This window comes from Antedon bifida, chromosome 5, assembly GCF_963402885.1.
Source record: "Antedon bifida chromosome 5, ecAntBifi1.1, whole genome shotgun sequence".
Taxonomy (NCBI): domain Eukaryota; kingdom Metazoa; phylum Echinodermata; class Crinoidea; order Comatulida; family Antedonidae; genus Antedon; species Antedon bifida.
Window position 1 is genome coordinate 20,275,331 of NC_136230.1, and position 25,567 is coordinate 20,300,897.

At 32.5% G+C, this 25,567-nt stretch overlaps 2 protein-coding genes across 4 annotated transcripts in view; one reads left to right on the forward strand and one right to left on the reverse strand.

Annotated features, from left to right (window-relative positions):
- LOC144843747 (ankyrin repeat and MYND domain-containing protein 1-like) overlaps positions 1-25,567 on the reverse strand; it is a 116,493-nt gene that overhangs the window by 30,167 nt on the left and 60,759 nt on the right. For 2 of the 3 annotated variants that reach the window (XM_078700672.1, XM_078700675.1), the window contains exons 5-8: positions 25,259-25,428; positions 6,505-7,070; positions 5,288-5,459; positions 3,889-4,017 (exon numbers count right to left, since the gene is read on the reverse strand). In XM_078700672.1, the coding sequence (XP_078556798.1) occupies positions 3,889-4,017; positions 5,288-5,459; positions 6,505-7,070; positions 25,259-25,428 (1,037 nt within the window). The remainder of the gene's footprint in view (positions 1-3,888; positions 4,018-5,287; positions 5,460-6,504; positions 7,071-25,258; positions 25,429-25,567) is intronic. The other variant, XM_078700673.1, reaches the window with a different exon arrangement.
- LOC144843754 (uncharacterized) lies at positions 10,740-11,274 on the forward strand. The gene is made up of 2 exons (XM_078700685.1): positions 10,740-11,109; positions 11,232-11,274. Coding segments are annotated over exons 1-2 (348 nt in total). The 5' UTR covers positions 10,740-10,762; the 3' UTR covers positions 11,233-11,274.

The window sequence follows — 25,567 nt, forward strand, 5'->3', positions numbered from 1 at the left end:
GTATATAAAATTACATAGGGAGAACTGATGATAAGACCTTTTGTTTGAAATCATGTGAAACTCTGATATATAGCCCGAGTTATGGAGTAAGCGGGCAGGAATAACTGTGGGCTATCTGTGTCCCTTTGGGACCCTGAGATACAGTCTGCCCATGTTTCAAGCCGTCTAAAACATCTTCCTGCTTAGGCTGAAACGGTCAACTCTGTCGCAGAAGTTAGTTTCAAAAGATGTTTAAACTAAATACTGTATACCAATTAGGATGGTATTTGGTACACCTTCCCAATAAAACATCACTTAGAATAATAATCGCATTTATTATTATATTTATATATATTATTTGTAGTAGAATTCATTGGACTGTTATCTACAATTTACCAAGCATTTGTTATTATTTTTTTCCACTTTTCATATCTATTAGAGGATTTTATTTTTTTATTATAAATGTTATATTACCATATTATTAAAACTAAAAAATTAAACGTATCCCTCGAATAAGCACCTCCCTCAAATTCCGCCTCACCACCTCTGCCCTACAAGGGCCCTACCAAACAATAAACACTATACTTTAAAATGTTATTAATCATCTAAGAGAAGAGAAGAAAGAGAGTAGGTTTAGTTTTACGAATATCAAGCATTTTAATAATGGTAACCGACAGAAAACGTCCATGCCAGAACGTTCTTCTAAAACCTTTTTACCCGAGTCATTATCATTCTGAGAACCATTGTCTACACTTCCTAGTAGCTCACTTCGCTCACTCCCCCTCTAGTAATATTAATTTTTATAATAGTGTCACTGATCATATCATAATCAATCACTTTTAAACATCTTTATGCTCATACAAACTCACTCAAATCTTTGCCTATCCACCGTTTCCCTGTGCTTTGGCCTTCTATTCCTTCCTCTCTCAAAGACTCGTCTGTCCTTTTTTCTCTTTCTGTTTTCCTCAGGCAGTTAAAACAACATTTTACTGATTCCTAATTCGACTCCGGTGTGCTTTCTTTTTCTTTTTTTTTTTAACTGTATATTGATTTTATGTAGTTAAGTTCTTCTGGGGCCCCAGACATTTCATGTTATGGTGACTCTGTTGCTTTTGGGATCCCAGGACATGATGTCGAATAAATAAATGATATGAAGACTGGTTAATGCTTTTTAATATTTCAAAGTGCAAAGTAATGCACTTAGGCCATAAAAACCAGCATTTCGAATACAAGATGGAAGAAACTGTAGGTGAGAAAGTTCATGAAGAAATAGATCTCGGCATTATGATTGATGCATCTCTAAAACCTAATAAGGAATGTGTAGTTGCCGTTAAGACCGTTAATCGGGTGCTTGGCTGTATCAAGTGTTTATATATGGGGCTAGTTAGGGCACATCTAGAATTTTCTGACCTTGGTCTTCACAATATAGTAAAGTTAACACTTTGTTGGAAAAGGTTCAGGGATGATGAACTGTAGGCTGCATTTCTTCTCACAAAGGGTGGTAAATGTTTGGAACACATTTCCTACCAACAATAATGAGCGTTCGGAGGCGACACGGGGAGGCGAGACGTGGAAGTCAATCAACCATGAACACCGAAAGTTGATCTAGCTACTATACTACTACACTACTATACTAGAGTAAACTGGAAAAAGTGTTATGGAAATATAAGATCCAACAAGCTATTGCAACATCGGTGTAGTCCTCAAAATGTTGAAAGTGTTGATGCATGTGGGAAAGCTAAAATCCATATTGGAGCTCCACGATGATGCTTCTGCAAAACTCATCAAGGATAATAGGCACTACTTGCGTACATTATCGGAGATCTTATTGTTAACTGCCCAGTGTAAGATCGCACAACGTTAGACCGGAAGATCTTACCGAATAAGCAACATAGATGTCAAGAACCTCAACTTTGATCTTTCATGTGGAAACTTCCTTGCTATTCTATCATTAGTTGCAAAACATGATGACGTAATTGCAGAAAAGATTTGTTCTGGGCCGGGAAATAACAGTATTCAAAACGCCCTTTTAGAAATTATGAAGGACATGATGTCCTCTCTGATGAATCAAAGGATACATCCAAGAAAGAGCAAGTGGTTGTCGCTGTTCAATATTTTTTTCAAAAATGAAACCATCAGACACCATCACTGATGTAAGTTGAAGCCAATATGAAAAATTGTATCAGGCAGGGCTATGACGGTGCCTCTGTTGTTTCTGGACATTTAAATGGAGTTCAGCGTAAATTACAACAGAAAACAGGAGCGGATATGGCCTATTATGTCCATTGTTTCTGCCACAGATTTCTTTTCCAGCTACACGCATATCTAGAAGATTTGAAGGAAGCTTTTTTTGAGTTGGAGCATATCAGTTTAGTGGCGTGCGCTTTGTTTGTTTCATCAGCCGAATGTGAATGCAATTTTAGTCCAATGAGACTAATAAAAAATGACTACAATTCTCATTTGAACAGCCTCATGATGCTTGGAATACATCATGACCGAGGAAGAAAACTTGACCTTAACAGCGTGGTTGACAGATTTAAGGCAAAATAAATTAGTTAAATATTTTAAACTTTTGTTTCTTCTCTTTTCAATGTCCTGTATGTCATGAACCTCTCATTGTACATGAGAAAAGAAAGTTCTGAAAATGGTACCTTCACTGCATGGAGGTGTATCTATATTACTACGTTCAACACGTGTGCATGGACCAGGGCATTACTGATTTCCCCGAATTTGTACCTGATTTTTACTTACGCATAGAATAATAAATATATTATTATTATACAAATACTATGCCACTAAAATAAACTTTTTCACTAAGTATATATTTATTACATAACTATGATAAATATAGGCATATTTATTTTGAACTTTCATTTTTTTGGTGGATCACCATTCAAAATTCAAATGAAAGAATTGATTTGCACACATAATTTTATTTGCATCTACCATAAAGAAATGAACGCCGTTGCTTCCGGGCCTTCGCCCCCCTGGCCCCCAGCCAAGTGATGCTCGCTCCGCTCGCATAGCCCCCGCGTCGGGGACTTCAACCTCCATGTCAGGAAATTCCTGAAGCCACTGCTGATACTGTACTTTTAAACAAAATTTTAAAAAAGGAAAATAAGATAAAGGAGAAAGGATGTTATGCATGCTAAAAATAGAATATACACCTGAGCATTGAAGCTATAATAATAGAAGCTCTCATTGTCTCAAACACGCACTACTGAATGTAAAGTACATGTGTTGTGAATAAAGCTCTAGAACTCTATACCATTTTGAGTACTGTGTTCATGTGAATACTGTATAATACATAGAAATAGGCTTTACTTATTTATAAACTCTGATGATGAGATGATTTATTTTAATGAACCTTAGTCGATTTTGAGACTACTACTAAATTTCTTATTATTTATTTTATAAAGGCATTGCATATGGATAGAAATAACAGGGTGTAAAACATTTATATTAACAGTGGGAGGGCATTGGATCACTAAACAAAATACACTTTTTACACAGTAGACACTAGACTTTAACACGAATCCCGACGACTACAACTTTCTTGAACCTGGTGTTTACTTTTTCTGTCTATTCTTTAATTCTTTGATTTTGTAACTGTTTTCAGTTTGAAAGCTGAATTTAGATCTTCAACTTCATTGAACTTCAACCTAGTTTTTCTCAGTAAAAAATTGTCTTGATGAATGTAAAAATTAATAATTTACAGATTGCATTAATTTTATGATCGTTAGTGGGCACACAAAAATTTAATAATGAAAGTATTTGCAGTACAGAGTAGAATGAATAAATCAAATTCAAATTGGTGAACCTCTCAAAAAATATGCCTAATTACATTCAAAACTAATTATTTTTACACTGAACTGTACTTCTAATACTACAAAACTAATGTCATTTTACCTGATTTAATGAATTATCATTTGTTCGAGCATTTGAATCAGCTCCTGCTTCCAGTAGATACTTGGTAATCTCAACACCTGCATTACCACTGATGGCACAAGCAATGTGTAATGGAGTAAGGCTTTCTTTCTGTAGTAGAGGAAAGCACCATTCATTTGAATAATGTAGACAGTAAGTGAAACCATTCTAATCTATGACAATATCAGCAACAATAAAATGTGGCAAATTGTAGATTTGTTTGCATGGTACAGTTTTTCCAAAGAATGGGATATTTTATATAAATACATTAAATTGAATAGAAATATAGTAAAAATAATTAAGAAATTTGGACTCATTTTTAAGAAAAGTTTCTCCTTCGGAAGTAGGCCTAATTCCCAGGGTGCTAATTTTAGTTGACTACATTAATCATCGTGTCTATGTATTCGTATTCAGAATTAATTTTGTTAAATGTTTAAAAATTTACAGTAAAGTCTCAGAATCGTCATTGTCAACAACCAATCATGGTCATTTCTAGTTTAATAATTTGCAAAGTTAGGGTTTTAAATATATTCATTATTAAGATATACATTTTAATTCTCCTTCACATTTCATATATTTTATATTTAAAAGTAAAGTTGCATTTGTTGGAACTGTTGTTTGTCATTTTAGAACAATCTTGAATTTAATAGTTATATTTAAATAACTTTTTAAATGAAACAAAATATAGTAATATATAAGTATTTGCTTATATCCTATTATTTCTTGGCTTTAAATTCATTGTATGTTTTAAAAATCAATTACATTATTACGGTAATGCGAGTGACGGAACTTTTGTGTTAAAATGTCAATTACTTAAAAAACTTATGTAATGTTGAATTTTTTTTATCCTATTTTATACTTTAAAAGTATAGCAATTTAAACGATAAGATCCTTTTATTGTTTGGATAAACAAGTAGAAAATGTTCATAAAAAGGCTTTAACTGGCATATAAATGTTTTAAAAAGTCATTATCCCAAAACACACTCTTGTGAATGTCTATAAAAGCATAGTTGTGCCACACTTTGAGTATTGTAATGTTATTTGTTCTACCTGTGGATCAACTGAAGTTAATTAAACGTTTACAAGTTATTCAAAATCAGGCAGGAAGAATAATCTGTATTATTTATAGTATCTCATTAATATATATATATATAGATTTTGTAATAATACATTCAACCCTAAGCATATTCAATTAAATGTTGATCTGCCTTTACCTAAGACTGAATATAATAAAACGTAGCCTTGCATATAAAGGTGCACTTAAATGGAACAACCTTGGTGTTAACATTCATTTGTATGTGCACAGCCCCAGGGAAGAACAACCATGTGTTGATTCGGGCCTTCTTGTTTAAATATAATTTGAATTGAATTGATTTCTTACCATGACAGATAAACAGGTCTCTGTGGAAGCTCCTTTTTGCAAAAGAAGCTGGACAGCAGTCACGTCCGCTGCTTTGACAGCAAAAAATAACACTGGCATTGGAACATTTGATGCATTTGGATCAGCCCCACGTCTCAATAGCAAATGAATAGTTGATTCCATTAATGAATGGCTAAAAAATAGAGAAATAGAGAGAAAAAAGACCCTTAATTACAGTAATTAATGCATCTTGAATGAGCAGTTTTTAAAGGTTTCCTTCAACTAAGTGGCCAAGCGATTACAGCAGGGATCCTCTAATCACGCCATAAAATCAGCACACATTCAGGGCTCCTCTTGACCATTGTTCTGGTGGTAGAACAAGTCTTATCAAATATGGGATGAAGGGACAGTGTACACATGGAGAACCCAGTGAGGGATACCACGGTATACTGGTCCATCTCAGCCCCTATTGGTCATGGTACAGTAGATGCTGCACTGTGGCTGTGGTGACACTCATCCAATACATTCTAGAATTTTTTAATTGACTCAATATATAAAACGTTTTAATTATTGAGTCAATCTATTCATCCCAAGTAAGAGTTTTCTTAAATACAATCTCAAGGTACTGTACTTGAATGTATCAACTGTGGTCTATTATAAAAGTAATACATGTTTGTGATGATACAAATAATTTCAAGAGGTGAAAGATGAAAGGTTACTGTATATTTTCATAAGCGACAGTCGAGTGACAATATGACTTTTCATCTTTCGCTGAATGAAATTATTTGTACCATAGCATGAATATAAAAACATTTATTATTTGTTTCATATAACATCTAAGTAGATTCTTGTCATTTCATTCAGCCTTTCTTTTTTATAACATCTGAAGAAGGTATTTACCGTTATATCCCACTGACCACATATTTGATTTGTTTTTGGTGTTTTTTGAATCTGTATCATCATGTAATTTGGTAACCCGAGGTCGCCATTCTTCTTTACAGAAAGGTCGTGCATAGTTTAGGTGTTCTGGCCAACGATAGTAATTCACAGCACTCTCGCTGGAGTATGTTATTGTGCTGTTGTTAAAGGGTTGCGCTATGCGGGCTCCAGCTGGTAAAAATTGGAATACATCGCGCTATGTGGAGCAATTGATAGGACACTTTTATCATGTGACCCAAAATCTATTTAGGTGTTATATAAAGGATTATATTACGTGCAAATAAAGATCAAATTCTTACTCTGCTTTAGAAATTGCCAAACGTCTGGCACAGTCTATCGTTTTACTAAACCGTGAGGTTCTTTCTGCTACAATCTTTGGATTGCCACTCATTGCAGTGGCAACACGTTCCAATAAGTTATCACTAACTTCAATGCTATAATCGGTAATACTTTTATTTGACCCAAACAAATTTAATTCAGTATCTATCGCCTTTTCAAAATTTATATCAAATGTTGACAAATCAGCACCAACTGCATTTTCATCCAGTAAATTGTTTTCTTCACAAATCTTATCTTGTTCTGTTTCTACATCTCGGTTTTCTTTTTTCACATTTTGGTAACTATAAACATCACTAACACAATTTGAAGAACTGACACTATCGCTAGAGTGATTCAATATTCTTTCAAATTTTCTCCCTTCTTTTGACTTCTGCATATATTGCTCTACAATATTGTACTGGAATAATTCAATTGGATAGAACAACATATGGCATGCAGCCAATGCTGAAATGCCTTCATCACTCAATTGATTGACATCTGCACCTTTGTCTAGTAGATAGTTTATGATATGACCATGCATATTGACCTTAAAAAAGAAATTATACTTTTAGAAAATTGGTTAAACTGCTCTTCCCTGGTTAAACAGTAGTAAGTAATATGCATACACATATCCTATTTTAATTTGTTTTGAAACCAAGTATAGATCATGAACACTTTTTATGACAACCAGATTAATAAAATGTTGGGAAGCTGTTAATCTTATGCCATTACCATAGGAAGGTAAAACAAGGTGTGTCAAGTGACGTAATCATGACAATGCTGCACTGTATAACTGTAGTATACAGTATCTGTACTGTATATTCTATATGGCACATAATATACACAATTCAGCACTATAAACGTAATGTATATGCTTCAGGTTATAGAATTGCAACATAATTACATCAACTTTCTGTGTTCATATTTTAACATCAGGGGCGGACGCAGGGGGGCTGCCCCAGTTGCCCGGGCAACACCCTTAATTTCATGCTAAATGTTTTTTTCTGTCACTAAATTAAAATTTAGATTCTATTTTATCAAATATAATAACCATTAACGTTATAGAAATCCAGTTTTGGAAGAGTCTATATGTAAATTGACAGACTGCAGCGTAAAATTAACCTGCATTACAATACCGCGCACAACTACCGGCTGTCAGCGTATTTTTGTGTGTGGATGTATTTCTGAACATGCTCAGAATGAATTTCTGACTGTTTGGATTGCTTGTGTGCGTCATGAGAAGGTACGAAAGGCCACTATACACACTGTGTTCGTGGAAAACCCCATCACATGGGTCATTGATTTTTCCATAATTATTGCATTTTTGCCGGAGATTCCCCATCATTTAAAGATGTATTGTCCCTTGAAACACAAAAAAATGAAGGTCAAAATATTCTAAATTTAAATTGGCCATATCAAAGAAATATTAAAGTTATTCACTTTAAGTCGAAAATTCAAGCCAAAAGCAACAAGTTTACGTAATTAACAGGTAAATTAGTTTGTTTACATTTCGTCTGGAAAATCGTCGCGGGCGAAAGTAAACAAAGATTTCAAACCACGAGTACGCATTATGCATATGCTAATTACGATTGTTTACAACTCGTCACGGTTGAAAAAGTATTTTCACACAGATCGTGAGGAAGTTTAATGATTATGCATACAGAGTAGCCAAACAAGCGCGTTTCATTATGGGATATGTTTTGATCGAAAACTTTGACTGGAAGTCAAAGTTATTTTTTTTAACATAAAAACGTCTATATTTCAGTTAAATGATTTTTTTTTCGATAAATTTTTGGTGATAGTTAATAACTATTATGATACTTCAAAATGACCCACCTTTTTTCGAAATCTGTTATTTTTTATTTTTTTTGGAATTAGTCAAAGGGACAATACATCTTTAAGTATTTCTGTAGTATCCTATTTATTTTCATTTTATGACCGTAATATTGGGCCAAATTAATAATTTATAGTTCCAAACTTTGAAATAATTGTTTAAATGCTTCTTTTTGTACATTTCAATCATATTTTATTTTCTGAAGTGTAGTTTAATTTAAGCAACACTGTTGTACAGTTTATAGTGGATAAATGAAAATGAATTTTGGAAATTGTGGTTTTACTGACTTATTGATCAAAATAATACAATTTAACGTTTTGCTCAATATATTTAATAGCAGCAGCTTCATATTTTTTGTCCAACTTTTTAAATTATTAATTGATAATAATAATTCATTTGTATTTATTGTTTATAATTGCCAGAATTTATTAGCTTACCGGAAGTTCCTTCGTCTGTGATGTTAAAAATGTCACATGTGTTTTACCGGCGGGATGGATACGATGGTATTGCTGTTTGGTAGCCCGATATAGAGTGTCATTTCCGGTGAACTATAGGTGCCATTTATCGTGAATTTTACATGCAAGAATCATTTAACAAAATTCGCTTTGCCACAGACCCCACAGCTGTAGTGCAAAAACTTGTTGTCTACACAAGACATGGATTACACCTAAACAAGTATGGAACATCTGCTTTACTTAGGAGCATTAACTCAACCATACAGATTTTGCCAAAGAAGAGATCCTGGAGATTGGGGACACCATCTAGTTCCTGTCATTTTTGTGGTGAAACAGGACATGTACAACGGGTTTGTCGACATGGTACACCTGTATTGGAAATCGGAAAAAAGCCACCCCTGTAAAAAGCCACCATTGTAAAAAGCCACCCACCAATGGACTTTACCATTGTAAAGTGGGAGTGCTGGACAATCAATTTTTATTGGTTATCCGCACTTGGCGGATAACCCCTTGTTATTGTCAGGATCTTTTTTTTTTTTCTTTTTTTTTTTTTCTATGTTCTTCTTTCTTTCCACGAATTTTGTTCGCAGCATATCTCTAATTCTAGCCAACATAAGATTGTATAACTTTGTCATAAGATTGACCTGTAGCTGTAGATGTGCAAGAAACTTTTTTTTTCGATTTTCGAGTCGCGCAGCGTAAGTTACGCGCGATTTTATGAATTTCAATGATTGATCATAGATTAAAAACCAAAAGGTCTTTTGTATTGAAACTTGGTGAAAATTTAAGTCATATCAAACGCAAACTTTCTATGGATTAAAAATAGCATGTTTCACAGAAAGTTACGCGCGCACGCGCGTTTAAAATTTCAAAATGCGAAAAATCAATTTCTAATCAACTTTCTATGCGTTTCAGGTCATTTTGAGCATGTCAAAATTTTCCGCATGCGTACAAAATTTTACGCGCGCGTGTGCACGTAGCGCAGAAAACATCTTTTTTTGCGTGATTTATGTTTTTACAGCCTTTTCTAGTAATTTTATCAACTTTTAAAACAATTTCGACCTAAAATCACGACATACGAGCACGTAGAATTGGACGATTTGCGCGCGTTTTTATGAAAAAGTTCAAAATTTCGTGAAAATTATGCCTTTTTTAAAACTGTCATAGATTCTAAACTACAATGTGAACTTTTTTTAAATTACAGATTCTGGAAGTTTGTTATATTGTCTAGGCCAATCAATTATCTTTCGCACGATGTACCGATTTTAAAATTGTGATGACGTCATCATGTCCGAAGGCGTCAATAACTTTGGTCACTTATTTTCACCTATTCTTCACTGTATGTAGTACGTATACAATATATAGTGTAAACTGTTTATACTTTGACGTGACGCAAAATAGAGAGCGCACTAACATTTTTTCAATAGCATAATCATTTTTCTGTGCGTAATATTCTAATGTATGACGTGCGCGTGGCTTTTGGGCTGCGGATAACCTAACTCGTCTGTAGTGACGAGTTCAAATCTAGTTCAATTGTGTTATTGTGAATAGCAATTTGGGTGTGGGTGTTACTTAGAAACAATATCAAAGCTAATCAAAGGGATGCCTACACTTTTCATGTTACCTCTTCCAAATGCCACTGCCAAAACATCAAACACTTCCTACTTAGTTAAGATTCATAATACATTTTATGCCATTGTAATGTTATGTTTAAATAAGGCACGTTATCAAAATACAAATCATTTCAAAATGGAGTTCATTACAAATAATAAGGGAGGTCGCAAATTATGCTATGATGGTTATCTTTACACTAAACGTAAGTCTAACAGAAGTTTGATAATTTGGGAGTGTTCTTCACGTAGAAAGTTTGCTTGCAAAGGTGTACTACGGACAGACATCGATATGGCCAAAGTGCAGTATGTATCGGAACACAATCATGCAGTTAACATCATGAAGGCTCATGCAGAGAAAGCAAGACATAATATTATGGATAAAGCCACAACTTGTAGAGCAACTCCAGCTCAGATAGTCATTGATGAGATGGCCAAACAACCGCTCAATGTTCGTGTTACTATGACTTGTGCAGAAAGTCTAAAAAGAAACATCAGAATCAAAAGAAGTAAAAGTCATCCTGGTCAGCCACAATCGCTGGAAGACCTAGTCATTGATGGTGAATGGATGAAAACTGTTGATGACAGAGACTTTCTAATCCATGATGCTATGATTGGTAATAATGACCGTGTCACAGTTTTTGCAACTTCGGATGGTTTGCGTCACCTATGCAATTCAACAACCTGGTTTATGGATGGAACATTTAAAACCAGCCCAAAACTCTATAAGCAATTGTATGTGATTCGCGTTGAGTTAGAAGACAATTCGATAACAACTGTATATGCGCTACTTACATCAAAATTGCAAGAACATTACAAACAATTTCTTACTGCCATTGTTGATCAATGTAGACTACTAGGTTATGTACCAAAATATAAAATAAATATGGACTTTGAAGTTAGCATGATGGGGGCAATTTATTCAGTTTTTGGAGAGAACACCAACATTCACGGATGTTTTTACCACTTGACACAATCTTCATGGAGAAAGCTGCAGACTCTCGGCCTTGCTTCAATGTACATGGAAGACGAGCAAATCCAGCACTTCTGTGGAATGGTAGATGGTCTCGCTTTCCTGCCTCCAGATAAGGTATGTTATCTTTACAATATATTTTATTTATATTTATCTGTTTAATTTCCACCTTCCGTTCACATAGAATTGCATTTCATTTTGAAATGGTATAGTCCATTGTTGGGTGGCTTTTAACAGTGGTGGCTTTTTACAGGGGTGGCTTTTTTCCCACTTTCCCAGGTTTTACCTGTATTATGTTGGATTTGTCAACAGGAAGGCCATAAAGCAAAGTATTGTCCCAATCAACATGATACTAGGTGAGCAGAAGGCAAGGAAGTCAATGCCGAAATTAATGAAACTTTTAGTCCTAAATTGTTATCTTCCACTAAAAACTATCTAGACAATGAAAACTCTCAAGACATTTCAACTACCGAAAGTATTAAACCTCAATGAAGATCAAGCCGGGACAATACTGAATGATTACGATATCTTACCAGAAAATAATGATTTATGTATTATTACTAATAATAATGTTAATAACCTATGTAAAAGTCTACATTCTTTAAATATTAAGCTAACTTGTAATAATTGTTTTTTAAACTTTATATATTTATCTTATATAGACAATAATCTATTTACTTATCCAGATAGTTGGTTGTGTAATGATTGCTTTAGAAAAATTGCCATATCAGAACTTCCTTTTAATAATAATCCCTTAAGTTACTCAAGTTCTGATTATTCCGATATTATTTATAAAAAAGGTTTTAAAATTGCTCATTTAAATATCCAGTCACTTAGAAATAAGTTGGACAGTGTTAAAACACTCCTTAATGAACATAATTATGATATATTTTGTATAACTGAAACTTGGCTAAATAGCAGTATTGATAATAATGAGATATGGATAAATGGATATGAAATATGTAGACTGGATAGACAACTTTCACAATCAGGTGGTGGAGTTTTATGGTATATAAAAAATGGTATCCGCTTTAAAGAGATCTACAATTTTAGGGTTGAAACTATTGAAGCTCTCTGGGTTGAATTTAACTTGCCATATTCTAAACCATTACTTTTAGGAAATATCTATAGACCACCAAGTGCAAAGGCTGAATATTTAAATGAACTTGACACTATGTTTCAACAATGCACCTCTACATATAACGATGTTGTGATCTCAGGTGATTTTAATTTAGATATAAGTAAAAAGAAAAATGCAGGTAAAATTAATAAATTGGCCAAAAATAGTAATCTAAACCAACTAATACACGATTTTACTAGGATAACTAATACAAGTAATACTATAATTGATCTAATATTTGTTACAAATTTGGATATTTCAACTCTTTAACCTATTTAATAAGAAAAACCAAAAAAGTTAATATTCCTCCTAAATTTATTAAATCTTGTTCTTTAAAAAAATTTGATGAACATAAATTTATTGATGATCTTAAAAGTATTGACTGGGATCAGATTAAACTCTCAACAGATGTTAATTCAGCTTGGTTACTATGGAAAAGCTTATTCAGTAGCCTATGTAATCGCCATGCCCCTCTTAAAACAAAGAAGGTCAAAGGCTCACTTCCTGAATGGATAACAAAAGATTACATAACATTAACTAAAGATAGGGATTATTATTATAAAAAGGCTCATAAAACTAATGATTCTAAAGATTGGGACACAGCTAAACAAATAAGAAACAAAGTGAACAATCTCAACAGGAACCTAAAAAAGAAATATTGTACTAACACCATCAAAGAAAATACTAAAAACCCCAAAAAACTATGGAACACCCTAAATAAACTAATTCCAAAACCAAAATCAACTGTAGTGTAAATAGAGTTTATAAAAATGAAAATTATACAACTACGGATAAGGACACAGCAAATGAATTAAATATTCATTTTACGTCAATAGGAAATTCTTTAGCAAGTAAATTTTTAAATACTAATATAAATAAGACAACAGATTACACTCTTGTAGATAAATTTAAATTTGATTATCTTACATCTGACTATATTTTTGATGAAATATGCAAATTTTCCAGTAATAAAGCCACCGGAATTGATAATATAAATTGTAAACTTTTAAAATTAGCAGCACCAATAATATGTGATTCACTTTGCTACATTTGTAATCTATCATTGTTTACATTAATTTTTCCATATGAATGGAAACAAGCAAAAGTGACGCCCATATATAAAGAAGGAGATAAATCAGATCCAAGTAATTATCGCCCAATTTCTGTTTAACTTTAGTCTAAAAAATAATAGAACGTGCTGTTCATGACCAATTATATCATTATTTAAGATCTCATGACCTTCTAAATTCAGAAAAAATCACTCAACCCAAACCACTCTCTTAGATGTTACAGACTATATTTTAAATAATTTTGATAAAGGTATTTCAACAGCTGCTATATTCCTGGACCTAAAAAAGGCCTTTGATACGGTAAATCATCAAATATTGCTTAATAAATTAAGGGGTTTTGGAATAAATAGTACCGAGCTTAAATGGTTTAAATCATATCTTAGTCAAAGATCTCAAATTGTTAGTATTAATTCATGTAAATCTGAATCACTGAATGTAAATATCAGAGTTCCTCAAGGTTCAATATTAGGACCATTGCTTTTTATTTTATATGTTAACTCACTTCCTAATTCTTTATCATGTAAATGTGTCATGTATGCTGATGATACCACACTTTTATGTAGTTCATCTGACCCGCTTCAAAATGAAATAGATGTAAATTTTAATCAAGTTACTCAATGGCTTAATGATAACCAACTAACATTAAATATTAAAAAGACAAAGCTTATGGTTTTTAGTACTACTCACATGTATAGTAAGTTTAAAAATATCTCTGTTTCTTTTAATAACCATATTATTGAGAGAGTAAATTCTTTTAAATATTTAGGTGTAACTTTTGACACTCAACTAACATGGGCGGATCATATTGATAGCCTTTCATCAAAAGTTGCCAAACGCATTGGTGTTATACGTCGTATAAAATATTTTATTCCATCAAACACTCTGAAAATGTTAGCCAATGCACTAGTTATTCCTTTAATTGATTATTGTAGTTGTGTCTGGTCAAATTGTAAAGTAAACTTTTCAGATTCTCTTCAAATTTTATTAAATAGATTAGGTAGAATATTATTATCTGTAGATATCAAAACTCATGTTAGTGATATCCTAAACTCACTTGGTTGGAGTACACTAAAGGACAAATGGAATGAACATATTCTAATATTACTAATTATTAAGTGCCTAAATGGACATGCACCACCCTATTTATCAACTCAATTTATATTTACTGAAGAGAGTCACAATAAAGGTACACGAAGTCAAAGTAACAACACTTTGATAATACCTAAATGGAATAATACTCAAGGTAAAAGAACTTTTAATTACAGATCTACAAACTTATGGAACTTTCTATCTAACAAAATAAAAAATCAAATTCAAATCACAAATTTCAAAACTTTAATTTTAATTCAAAACTAAATCTAATTAATGCTCAATGATTAAAACTTCTTTTATCTTGTTTAAAAATCTCAATTATTTATGTTTTTACCTTTAAATGTGCTTACTTTAATTGTGATTTTGATAATTTTAGGTTTAATTTTATATTTTCTTTTGTCCATTTATATACTGTATTTTGTTTACATTTATGTAGTTAAGAACTGAACCACTTTGGAAATCAGTACATTGTATTGAAAGTGTATTTCAGAATAAAGAAAGATTAAATAAAATACGGTCCTGAACTCGTGGGCAACCCCTTAAAACCCCCTGAACATACATAAATGTTGCATTTGTGTGGATAATAGGTTAAATTTAATTACAACTTTCATGAAAGTGAATTACGTAATTTCTTGCTGGTTTCATTGCATAGTACTAGTAGCTTGTTGTGTGTATATCAAAACGGCAACTTCATTTAAAATTTTAAATGATGACGATAACATGTGGGAGTGGTCCCACAAGAGGGAGCACTAGAGCGGATTGTCCCATTCTTAAGAAGGTGAACTTCGGTAAAATTCTTCTTTTCAAAATTCTTTCGCACTTCGTGGAAAAGGGCTATTGTCGGGTTTATCCAGGTAAGCAGGCACGTAATAGACTAAAATGTTCGGCTACAGGTTTATTGAGTTTTGAAAGCTGATCTGTGTTGCGTCATTCTCATATGGAGAGTGTTTTTTTTTCTCCGACGTAATATTACAGTATATGAGATAAATTACTTTTTGGTTAGACAATTAATTGATTGTCTTATCCGAAAAATGCAGCCAGTTTGGTTACTCTTAAATTTTTCAGTAGAGTCAACCAATGGACAAGTTTTGCAAGATTTGCCGCAAAGGTGACTGCCCAAATTTTGTCTGTCGTGAGAGTCAATTTGACTCTTAAATTTATTATGTTCTGGCTACATTAGATATTTCATCGTTGTATACTAATATCCCTCACGATGAAGGAGCCAACGCATGCATTTTAATTCACAAACAAATTCAAGGCAAAACACCTACTAAAGCTCATTTACGAGAACTGGTCATGTTGATTTTAACCAACAACAGTTTTATTTTTGGCAATGACCGTTACCTTAAAATTCATGGCACAGCGATGGGCAGAAAAATGGCGCCATCTTTTGCTAATTTATTTATGGGATAATTTGAGGCCAATTTTCTGTCCCTCCAACCAAATAAACCACTTGTTTGGTTTAGATACATTGACGACATCCTCATGATCTGGACCCACGGTATCAAATTTTTATTTTGGACATTATTAGCTATTATTGAGAAACATAATGCCCATTCTACAAAATGTCTCAGGACCACCTATTATTGTATTTCGTAGACCTCCCAACCTTCGTGATATATTAGTTATATCTAAATTTAAGAGTCAAATTGACTGAATTTGGGCAGTCACATTTGCGGCAAATCTTGCAAAACTTGTTCATTGGTTGACTCTACTGAAAAATGTAAGATTGATGTTGGTGGCGTTTTTATAGTATACGTACTTAAAAACCCAGCGAAAAAACTTCACTAATTTTCAACATTTTTTGAATAAATATATATCTATCAGAAATAACAGAAGAAAGCAACTACCATCCAGAATTGGAATTCAATTTTCATGGTGATTTTCAGTCTTCGTAAGTGTTATTATGAGATACGTTTGTTTAGGAGGCCAGTTTGAATTTACTAACATTTGATCAAAAGGCGGTAAAGTGTCACAGAAGAACGGATCAGTGAAAACTATTTCTATACTTATTGTTTCTAAAACCGTTTGTTACTATGACTACTGTAGAACAAATAAATAGAAACAATGTCAAACCAATATTCGTTAAAGACGACGAAATTCGTAAAAAAGAAGAATACATAAAAGAAGAGGATATATACTTTGCTCTGAATAATATCATAAACTGTGACCACCTTATTGGAGCCCAAAAAGTTAAAATTCTATGGCGTATATATATAGATGATCACGGTGAACGAGTAAAAGCAATTTCTTCAGGTCTCAACATAAAAGGGAAACAAGCTAGCGTGTATGATACGAATCCATATCTTAACAGAAACGAAAATGCTGTAAGAATCTTGATAAAAGATGTACCTTTGTCTGTGAGAAACGAAGAAATCCTAGACGCATTGAGAAAACTTGGTTGTAAAAACGACATACAATATGTAAAATTCCGTATAAATGGGAAACTATCACGCTTCTTAAACGGAGATAGAGCAGTACTGGTTGAACCTTTCAAAGGGAGCCTACCCAGGTTTACCAAAATTAACAATTTTAACGCCAGAATTTTCCACAAAGAACAAGTTACAGAAATAATATGCTTTGAATGTAGGTTGAAAGGACACAAAATAAATGCATGTCCGAAAAAGTTAAATCAAATAGTGTGCTACACCTGTAACAAAACAGGACATATGGCGTACAACTGCGAAGAAAAACGCATAAGCGAACCCATGATTGAAGAAATTGGAATACCCTCAACGGAATTGTCATTCCCTAAAGAAAAAACCAAAATGATTACGTCACGATCAGAAGATACAGAAACAGAAAGCGAAAATGAAGAAGATGAAGTTCTTTCATGCAGCAAAGAGAGTAGCAATGAGGACGAGGCTGGAAGTAAAATAATATCAACTACCAGTAACGAGATCAGACAAAATGAAGATGAAGCTTCTAATACTGGATATGTTCTAGTGGTGCTGAACGATCTCCTCACTCAACCAACAAGACCAGGAAATACAGTCGATTCAATGGAGCTGGTAGAAAAGGTTCAAGAAATTATGCATGAAACAATTCAAAAAGTAAAAACGATCAGCAAAGACAACGTGTGTGCAGAAAAACAAGAAGGTCAAATGACCAAGAAAGCAAAGAAGAGACAAAAGCAAAGAGAAAAGAAAATGTTAGCAGAACAAGAAAAGAACATAGAAAAGACCAACAAAACAAGTCAAGGTATGCGACCGATCACCGACTTGAAACTGATGCAGATGCCGCAGCCGTAGCAAGGCAAACGTTTGTTACTGGCAAAAGGAAAAAACTTACAGAAAGTGGTGAAAAAAATGTGGAAAAAAAAGAAAAAAAATCAGATTCTGTAAGTTGAATCATTATTATTCTAAACTATATGCTTATTATTATCTTTGTAATAAACATATCCTGTGTAAACAGTTCACATGTGTTTAGATAAATTATATAAAATATAAAATAATAATAAAAAAAAAATAAATAAACATGAAAAAAAACCCCCAAAAATAACCTTTTACATTTAATATCGCTAAATGTAAGAGATAGTCATAAAAGAAGAAAGTTATTTAAATGGTTTGAAGATCAAAATGTTGATATTTTATTTTTGCAGAGACAGACTTTGATAAAAGGTTAACTAGTCATGATATGTCATGGAAGGGAGAATCATACCATAGTTTTGGTTCGACCAACAGTAGGGGAGTTTCGATTTTAATTAAATCAACTCTATATATAAAAAATGTTAATTGTAAATATATAGATGAAGAAGGCAGAATTCTGATCTTAAATTTAGAACACAATAAAAAAATGTATAACTTAATAAATATATATGCTCCAAATAACTATAAAGAAAGAACCTCGTTTTTTCGAAAAGTTGATAACTTATGTAACATAAAAGATGAATACGTTGTAATGGGAGGAGATGTTAATTGCATTTTGCAACATAATCTAGATCAGAGAAATAGTCTACCTACGCCTAAATATGACAAGTCTCCAAATGCTCTAAAAAAATGTATTATAAAAAATAAATTAAGACATATGGAGGGAATGCCACAAGAATGAAACCCGTTCACTTGGAGGAAAAAAGATACTTTTAGAAGATTAGATATATGGTGTATATCCAACTCCCTTTATAAAAACGGTGAAATTCGTTCTACAGATATCAGACCATCAATTCTATCCAATCACCAGGCAATTTCTCTTAAAATTGTCACCAACCACTTAAAAAGAGGACCAGGTATCTGGAAATTAAATAACAATATTTTAAAAGATGAGGTGTATGTTGAACGTATAATCTCCATGATTAAAGATACACAACAAAATAAACACAATTTCACCCCAGATTTGCAATGGGAGCATCTTAAAGCTAAAATAAGAGTTTTCTTGTAAATATTGTGCAAGAAAGAAAAAAGAAAGAAATTCGAACAAGTACAAATTAATTAAAGAGGTTAAGCAGCTTACCACTAAGTTAAATATACTGTATGACGAGAAAATTGAGAAAAAATTGATAAAAAAAGAAAAGAGTTAAGTGATGTATACTCCATAGAAGCAGACGTAGCTAAGATAAGATCAAGATTGAATGGTTCGAGAAGGGAGAAAAGAACAATCAATTTTTCTTAGGATTAGAAAAGAATAATGCTAAAAGAAAACATATTACGTCTTTGTTGAAGGATAATGGTAAAATAACAACAGAAATAGATGAAATTTTAGAAGAACAAGTTAAATACTACAAAAAATTATATAAAAATAAACATATTCCAGTTGAAAGAATAAATACATACTTATTAAATTCTAAGGTTAAAAAGTTATCAAAAGAAGAAAATTCTAAATGTGAAGGACTGCTAACTGAAGAAGAATGTACAAAAGCAGTCTTTAAAATGAAACTTAATAAAAGCCCAGGAACAGACGGCTTAAGTGTTGAGTTCTACCTTAAGTTTTGGGTTTATATTAAAGTGATTGTATGTAATGCACTGAATTATTCATACTCCCTCCAAAGATTATCTAACACTCAAAGGAGAGGAATAATAAACTTAATATTCAAAAAAGGGCAAAGAGAGAGTCTTGATAATTGGAGACCCATAACTCTATTGAACGTTGACTATAAGATAATGACACATGTTCTATGTAATAGATTACAAAAAATAATAGGATCTATAATTAATCATGACCAAAAAGGATATAATATCATGGCAGGTTTGGAGGTGAAAACGTAAGATTAGTTGAAGACATACTAAATTACTCAAGTAACAAAGACAAACCTGGAGCAATTGTATTTTTAGACTTTGCTTAACCTTTTGATTCTTTAGATAGAAATTTAATACTTAAAGTGCTGGTTCACTTTGGTTTTGGAAATTCTTTAATTAGTTGGATAAAAACAATATACACTGATACTGAATGTGTAATAACAAATAACGGATATGTATCTGAAAGTTTTAACATGGAATGTGGCATACGCCAAGGATGTCCTATAAATCTGCTTTATTATTCATACTAGTAGTAGAGCTAATGGCAGTAAATGTAAGAGATAACCCTCAATGCACAGGTATTGCACTACAGAGCATAGAGAAGAATGACAATAATATAGTTAAGATTGTGTGGATTGGGTCAAATAAAAATAGTTGTTTAAAACCATGTAACATAACATGGACAATTGAACCAGTAAAATGTTTGGGAATTTATGTAGGCTACAATAAAGATAAATGAACTGGGACAATAAAATTGTTAAACTAGAAAATGTATTAAAGTTATGGGAGAAAGAAACCTCACATTCTTTGGTAAAATTACAATCATTAAGACACTTGCCATTTCAAAAATTGTATATAATGCAAGTATAATAAATGTTCCACACTACGTCTATCCCAAAGTAGAAAAAATAATATATAGTTTTCTTTGGGGAAAGAAAAAAGAAAAAATTAAAAGAACAACACTCATCAAGCAAGTGTGTGAAGGTGGTCTTAATATGATTAATGTTAAGTCAATGGTAAGTTGGGTCAAAAGGCTTTTAAGTCCAGACCCCGGTAAATGGAAGTGCATACCACTCTATTATATGTATCCCATTGAATATACTGTAAATACAAGCCTACTCAATTTAGAAGGACACATAGTTTTAAGAGGTTTATCAGACTTTTATGTAGAAACGTTAAAAGATGTGGTACACATCAACAATATTTTAGGTCGACATCCAATAAATGTAGCAGAAATTAAAACACAACATACCTATTGAATGGAAAGAATCTATAGCGAGAAACCAATACGATGACGAACAGGTGAACACAATTAAGAAATCCTTGTTCCGAAAAAAGAACAAAGGTCAATTTTATTATAGGCATTTTGTAAATGAAATAGCTACCAATCCCATTGCAGAGGCAAAATGGGAAGTAGTGTTCAATAATGCTGAACTAGATTGGTATGAAGTATGGACAAATAAAATACACAACTTTAAGCACAAAATTGCACAATTTAATTTTAAATTACTACACAACATTTTACCTTGTAAAAAAAGGCTTAAAGATTGGAAAATAGTAGAAAACAATATATGTGACAGGTGTAAACAAGAAATTGAATGTGAATTACATATGCTAGTTGAATGTACAGCAATTCAAAATGTATGGCTTAAATTGAATGACCTCATAATTAAGTGTTTTCCAACAGAAGGTACTATCAATTGGTATAAAATAATAACATGTACATGAAACATAATTGTAAATGAACTTATTTCATTATTCACATTTTGCATTTACAAATCATGCATTTTGGAAAAATTAGAAAATTAGAAAAAACATATAGTGATATGGAATTTGTTTGCATTTGAATTGAAATCCTTAATTACAAATGAATACGGATGCAATTTTATTAAAGCAGACAAAAAATGGAAAAAACTAGCATTTTAGAGAACTTACCTTAATTTTACTTCATTCACTATTTTAATATATGCAATATTTTTATTTATCTGTACAGTACAATTTGAAATATGCAATATATATAATGTATATTTTTTCTATTATAGCTTCATCTGTATGGTCTATTTACCTTTATGCCAACTATGACGTATCTATATCGTTTTAAGAATTACATAATTATTTAAACTATTATACATTGGTTCGTAAATGAATACGTTTATAAATACTTGTTAAGTCATGTTAATGACAATGAGAAGAAATTACAATAAAGGTGGGCGAATCCCACAAAAGATAAAAAAAAGAAAAATGTAAGAGTAACCAAACTGGCTGATTTTTTCGGATAAGACAATCAAGTAATTGTCTATAACCAAAAACCAGGACATTTCAATTTTAAAGTTCAATGTTAAAAGTTTAAAATTTCAAGGACAAAAACTTTTTTAACAGAATAAACAATTATAAGGATTACATAGTTATGATGTTTGTCAGAAAATTCAAGTACTGTAGCCACTAAAACATACAGTAAAAGGTATATCTTATGAAGTTTATGAATCATCAATTTTACGAATAGGTTGTGACGATGACATCATCGACGAACAAATAAATGTTTAAATAATTGATTTCTAACTTGAATTTAAAGTCCACGTATCGGCGTATGGCCTAGAAAAACAAAATTAGTAGCTATGTAAACTACATACATATATACTTCATAGCTGCACATACATAAATACTGTCTCGGTACCGCAGCATTGGCATTTATGTTTGAGGGCTATAAACACTTTATGCAAGCCAGTGATATAAACAGAAGGTGGTATGCACATGTCTGGTAGTGTCTCTTTGTACAAATCGTTTAACTTTCATGGCCCAGGTGGTAGTATTCAGCATTAGAAATTTACCAAGTTCACTGCACCCAGTGCATGTGCTTCTACTGGTAGTCATTTGTGGAAATTTATGTTTACAGTAATTATATTCGCAATTGCTTTTAAATTATTATACACGACCGATACGATTAAAATTATTTGCGTTGGTTCCGTTTTGACCAAGACATACGGCATTTTGCCAGTGAAAAGGTACGTGATTATCGGGAGTTGTCCCTTTGTACGGAACAGTTCAACATATCTGGGCTGTGTCATGTTAAATCCAGGGACCAAAATGCGTATCGGAATTATCCTATAGTCGATCATATAATATCAAATAAATTTAACAAAAAATCAAACCACTCACTAACTTTATTTGGAATATCATGTACACACATCTGGTTTTTATTTTTTAGCAATAATACATTCTTTACGTCGTATTGTTTGCTTTGCTCGATTTGTTGTTTATGCTTTTTATCGTTTGATGAGATATTTATAAATAACGGCGACCATACCATGCTGGAGATGTTTTTCTCCATACTTTACACTTGCCTCCATTTTTGATCGATGACGTACGGTCAATCCACAAGGGAAAATAATATTTGCAGTAATTGATTATATTTATTACTGTACCGGAAGTACCACATTCATCAGGGATTGTTAGTTTTCCGCCGTAAAAAGTAAGCTACGATAGTTTTGCGGTTTTCTAGTGCCATTTCCAGCCATATAGTCATGTAACAATGAAGTAATACTTTTATTATTGTTCAGAGTTTTAAAAACATTATTACAAAGAATTCATATTACGTTTCTGTATTATACAAATTTTGAGGACATACAAATGTCAATTTCAAGGACTTTCCAGTACCTGAAAAAAGTAATTCATTTTCCATGACTTTCAAGGAATTTAAGGATTTAGCTATCAAAATATTAAAGCTTGATCAACCTGTAGCCGAACATTTTAATTCAGATGGTCACTCGATTGCAAATTTCAGAGTTATTGCAATAGAACACGATGTCAAATGGAGCGACAAAACTCGTAAGAAAACCACTGGGAATTACTACATAAAACCACAAAACCTTTTGGACTAATAACATTAGGAACATAATCCCAGATCAGTAATTATTCAATTGACTACCTAAAATTAAAGATGTATTGTCCCTTGAAACACAAAAAAATGAAGGTCAAAATATTCTAAATTTAAATTGGCCATATCAAAGTAATATTAAAGTTATTCACTTTAAGTCGAAAATTGGAGCCAAAAGCAACAAGGTTACGTAATTAACAGGTAAATTAGTTTGATTACATTTCGTCTGGAAAATCGTCGCGAGCGAAAGTAAACAAAGATTTCAAACCACGAGTACGCATTATGCATATGCTAATTAGGATTGTTTACAACTCGTCACGGTTGAGAAGGTATTTTCACACAGATCGTGAAGGAAGTTTTATGATTATGCATACAGAGTAGCCAAACAAGCGCGTTTCATTATGGGGTATGTTTTGATCGAAAACTTTGACTGGAAGTCAGAGTTATTTTTTTAACAAAAAAACGTCTGTATTTCAGTTAAATGATTTTTTTTTTGACAAATTTTTGGTGATAGTTAATAACTATTATGATACTTCAAAATGACCCACCTTTTTTCGAAATCTGTTATTTTTTATTTTTTTGGAATTAGTCAAAGGGACAATACATCTTTAAGTTTCAATTAAACACCATTTAATCTGTTTTTCTAGTTCCATTCCCAAATTGTTTATATATACCAAGCTATCTTCTTTGTTTTCTACTCTTACTCTCTCCACCCTCTATTCACCAGCCTGTGCCTTCTTTGTTTTTATTTCTTTTATTCCAGTCCACTAAGGCAGCGCTTGTCTGCTTAATACTATCTAAATTGTTCAAGTACTCTCACTTGCACTGATGAAGGGCTAGTTTTGCCTGAAAACACATCAGACACAGAAAATTCTACCTGCAAAAAATTGTTTGGGGATTTCAACCATTCATCAGATACAGTAGGACTAGGTCTATGTCTTTTGTATTTCATTTATTATGTGTATTTACGATCCATATAAATAATAAGGCACAATGTTTAACATTTACAGTTTACCGTTCTGTGTTTAAACTCACGAAATCCCCGGCGCACACTGTGAGCGAAGTGTTACTCGTGCCAGTTGGCTTAGCCGAAAGCTCTAGTGTGTACCAGGCTTTAGTTTAAAATAATGCATGCATTAAAAAAGCATGTGATAAAGCTAACCAAGGCCCAACAGCTAAAAACGTTGACCCTAACAACACAGCAAGCTACTTAGCTAGCAGCGGATGGAGAAAACATGATACAAAAACAATTTCTTTGTACAGTAGGCCTTACCTAACTATTAATACACACAGTTTTAACCACTGTAAAATTCAAGCCAATGGCATGATGTAGTAGAATATAAATGATATATATTTTCTGAATTTCGATTTCTGAACCTTTTTTTGTTAGTATAATCCATATTTATAAGAATTCAAAACATGTTTCTTTAGGAGGGCATGGCCATGGTGGATGCCGACCTCTCTCACCCACACTACTCTTCACATGTATTGGACTATACCATTTCCTTGAATTTGGTAAAAACGTGTTCGTTTTATTATATTAGTGTACAATGTTAAATAACATTTTTCGATGGTCGCTGGATTATTGAGGTGGGTGGGATAAAATACTTTCACTGATCTTCGGGAAGAGGCACTTTGGTACTAAAAGTGGACACCATGCAGGAACGTACATGGTATTTTCTTATCAGAGGGTGCGTGTACGCTAAAGCTACTCCACAGTAAACAATTACAATAATAATAATAAAAAGAAGTTACCGCAGCTGAAATTAAAGCAGATTGGCCATTTTTATCAGTAACATTTACATTTACTTGATTGTTACTCAATAGACTGGTGAGAGATTCATAATTTCCCGATGCTGCAGAGCAGATGAGCCTTTCTGATGCAACTTCTAATTGACCTTTGCAGCTATTATTTCCTCTTCTACCTAATAATAAAAATAACAAATTATTAATTAACAAACATATGGTTGTTTGGAAACCTTAATAATGCATCAGACAAATCAAAATAACAAATTAAAGGCCTGCCACAAGCGACCATCAATGATGTATTGTCTCCAATAAAAC

Coding starts and splice junctions, on each gene's coding strand:
- LOC144843754 (XM_078700685.1), top strand. CDS start 10,763: ATGAAGGCTCATGCAGAGAAAGCAAGACATAATATTATGGATAAAGCC.